Genomic DNA, 3,526 nt, shown 5'->3' with positions numbered 1-3,526 from the left:
CCCCCCCGCCGCCGCCCCGGCGCCTCTCCCCGGCGGCGCAGGATGCCGGCTGACCTGATGGAAAAGAGCAGCGCCTCGCCGGTGGCCGCCACCCCCGCCAGCGTCAACGCGACGCCTGACAAGCCGAAGACGGCGGCGGAGCACCGCAAGGTAAGGGCGGCCGGGCTGGGATGGGATGGGCAACGCCGTGCGGAGCCGCGCCGGGCGCTGACCGCCGCCTCTCTTGCAGTCCTCTAAGCCGATCATGGAGAAGCGGCGGCGGGCGCGCATTAACGAGAGCCTGGGGCAGCTGAAGACGCTCATCCTGGACGCGCTGAAGAAGGATGTAAGCGGAGGGGGGCCGGGGCGGGGGGCGCGGGGGGAAACGGAGCTGCCGGGCCGGTCTGAGCCCCGCCTGTTCCCGCAGAGCTCCCGGCACTCCAAACTGGAGAAGGCCGACATCCTGGAGATGACCGTGAAGCACCTGCGGAGCCTCCAGCGAGCCCAGATGACCGGTGAGTCCCGGGAGGGAACGGGGAGGGGGAAGTGGGGCGTCTGCATCCCGGGGGCTGGGGGCATCGCAGTCCCTGTCTGCATCCTCGGTAGGGAGGGTAACGAGCACTCGGCTTTGCACCTGCATCCTCCAGGAGTGATGGAGGGTACCGTGTTCTGTACCTGTATTCTTGGTACAAGGAGCCAGTAGCTCACCACCTTATCCTGAGTACTGGAGAGTCATGTAAGGCTTAGTTCTGTACTGAGGTGGGTGGTGAGGGGCAGCATAATCTATACTTGTATTGCTGGTACAGAAGAGCTGGGGATGCTATCTGCATCCCCGGTTCTGGAGGACACTGGGAGGGCTGCAGTCCCAGCTTGAGCTGTGCTCCCCACATGGGTCTGTTTTGGGGGTGTGGGAGGCACAAGAGCCTCTGGGGGAACTGTGTTTCCAACCTGGATCCGTGGAATATAGGGACATAGCAGGACTCTTGGGAATTGTCTGTTCCCCATCTGAGTCCCTTACGGTGGTGGACTTGGTAGCAGAGGGGCTGTACCCTCCATCTGAATTCTTGGCACCTGGGCACACAAGACACACTGCCAGAGGGGCTGCTTTCCCCACTTGGATTCTTGGCTCAGAGGAGCCATAGGATGCAATGCCAGTGGGCTGCTCATCCATGTTCCCTGTGGAGCCTGCTGACCCCTGTGTGCCTCTCCTCCCACAGCCGCACTGAGCACAGACCCCACAGTGTTGGGCAAGTACCGCGCCGGCTTCAGCGAGTGCATGAACGAGGTGACGCGGTTCCTCTCCACCTGCGAGGGCGTCAACACCGAGGTGCGCACCCGGCTCCTGGGCCACCTGGCCAGCTGCATGACCCAGATCAACGCCATGAACTACCCTGCACCCCCTCCACCACCCCCTCTGCCACCAGCCGCAGCCTTTGGGCCACCCCTGGTGCCACCAGGCAGTGGTGCGGGACCGCTCCCAGGCATGCCCTGCAAGCCAGGTGCCGATGCAGCCAAGGTGTACGGTGGCTTCCAGCTGCTGCCGGCTTCCGATGGGCAGTTTGCCTTCCTCATCCCCAGCACTGCCTTTGCTCCTGGGGGAGCTGTGCTGCCTCTGTATGGCGGCCCACCCACAGCTGCCACTGCCGCCTCACCACCAGGCCCACCGCCCGGCACAGCCGACTCGGTCTGGAGACCCTGGTGAGGGTGGTGGGCACCGGACTTGACTTGGCTCTGCACCCCGTGCTGCTGGCACGGCTGTACATAGGTTATATGTTCATATTGGATTGTGCCTTTGTACCATAGCACTCCCTTGACAGTGTTTCGTGTTTTACACGAGATCTTTTTTTCCCTTTCCTCCCCTTCCTTATGTGACGCCAAAGATTGTTTTTTTTTTTTCTTTCTTTTTGAATGCTCGTAAAATAAAATTTCCCTTCCATTTTGGAAGGCCTTTGGAGATAAGTTGGAGTTCTAGCATGTGTGAGAAGGGAGCCCAGCTCCTGGCTGCCTGTGGATCATGCTGCTCCAGGGCTGCCTTGTCCTCGACAGGCTGGAGCTGTCACTCAGCTCCCCTGTCCCCTCTGTCTTGTGAAATCACCTGGCCCTTCTCCCTGCCCCGAAGCAGGGAGCAGTAATTACTGCTTCTTTGGGAACAGCTCCATTGATCAGACTTGTTAAAAAGAGCTTGTATTTGCAGAGCTGGTGAATGTGCTGAGGGAGGTACCTCCACTCTGTTCCCAGCTCCTCCACTGATGGACTTAGAGTAGCTGTGGTAAAGAGAGACAGATTCAGCCCGGGTGAGCCTCCTGCCCTGGACCTGGAGGAGCAGGCTGTGGTGTAAATCACAAATTACTCCAGTCAGTTGATTGAGAGAGCAGTGCCTGCCAGCTTCTCGTGTTACAAAAGCAGTGTGTCTCCACAGGACAAGCCTGACACGAGTGCTCCTGGCTGACGGGCTGCAGCAGGCGCTGGGCACCACCTCCACCTGGACTTAAAAGCATAGAGCTGTTCCCGGCCCTGAGCACCAGCCAAGCTGTGCTTGATGATTAATGCTCTGCATGTGGTTTTGATAGAGTTGGGCATTTCCTCTGCTGTTCTATGGAAAACACATGGCCAAGGGAGTGATGTGGGGCTGTGAGGACTATCTCTCTATAATTATGAGCTGCAGCTGACCCCTGTGACTTGGGGATGCCCCATTTCCAGGCAAGATGCAAGCCCTAGATAGCGGTGAGCGGCAGTCTCAGGTTACAGCTTGCATTGCCCTTCTCAACAAGTCTTAACTCAGAGCGGACAGCTTAAAAATGTGCCAGGATCCACTGGGGTTTCCTTCCAAATCCTGCTGCAAAAGCTTGTTGGATTTTGTCTGGATCAGCCAGGTGCTTGACTGTATCCAGGTGCTAGGGAAATGAAAGCTGGGGAGAGTGTGAGACCAGACGGATTAAACCTGCTGGGGTTTGACTGCCCAGCTTTCCTCCCTGCTCCCTGTAAAGAAACACATTCTCCTGATCTGAAAGTACTTCTGTGGATGTACTTTGGAGAGGGGTGGTGCATGCCTGGGATCTCTCTCTGCAGGGTGTACTGATGAAGCTGCAGCCAGTGGCAGTTCTTTTTTTCAAAGGGGCTGATCTCCCTGGGATGAGCTTTCCCTTCTCTGTCTCCCAACATCTTGGTGGCCTGCCTGCATTGCCACCCTCACAGAGGCATTGCACAGCCAGGTTTAGTGTGCAAGGTTTGGGAATACCATATTTGCTGTCCCAAGGCAGGTGTGTAGGCATACAGGCTGAGCTTGTCTTCCCTTCCAGCAGCCATAGTGTCACTTTTCTGCACTGGAGGTACCGAGGGTAGGACTGAGCCCACCTTGTGTTCAGAGAAGTGCTCACAGGACCTGTCTTGGCATCAGACCAACTCCTGCTGCTGGATGGCCTGTGTGGAGCTGATGTAGATCAGTAAAGCATCACCTGTAAGAGTGAAGGCTGTTCCAGCTGAGCAGCGTCTTCCTTTTCTGCTGAAGTAGTTGGTTTGGAAAGCACATTAGAAAAAAGGCTTTGCT

At 57.5% G+C, this 3,526-nt stretch overlaps 1 protein-coding gene across 1 annotated transcript; it reads left to right on the top strand.

Moving 5' to 3' along the window:
- Positions 1-32: 32 nt before the first annotated feature.
- Positions 33-1,938, top strand: HES1 (hes family bHLH transcription factor 1). The gene is made up of 4 exons (XM_027706851.1): positions 33-150; positions 230-325; positions 407-494; positions 1,197-1,938. The coding sequence occupies exons 1-4, from the start codon at positions 43-45 to the stop codon at positions 1,679-1,681; spliced, it is 777 nt and encodes a 258-aa protein (XP_027562652.1). The 5' UTR covers positions 33-42; the 3' UTR covers positions 1,682-1,938.
- The last annotated feature ends 1,588 nt before the right edge of the window (positions 1,939-3,526 follow it).

Source organism: Neopelma chrysocephalum, unplaced genomic scaffold, assembly GCF_003984885.1.
Source record: "Neopelma chrysocephalum unplaced genomic scaffold, ASM398488v2 Primary Assembly neopelma1_80812, whole genome shotgun sequence".
Classification (NCBI taxonomy): domain Eukaryota; kingdom Metazoa; phylum Chordata; class Aves; order Passeriformes; family Pipridae; genus Neopelma; species Neopelma chrysocephalum.
The sequence above is the reverse complement of the archived record's forward strand: the minus strand, read 5'-3'. Positions and strand labels throughout refer to the sequence as shown.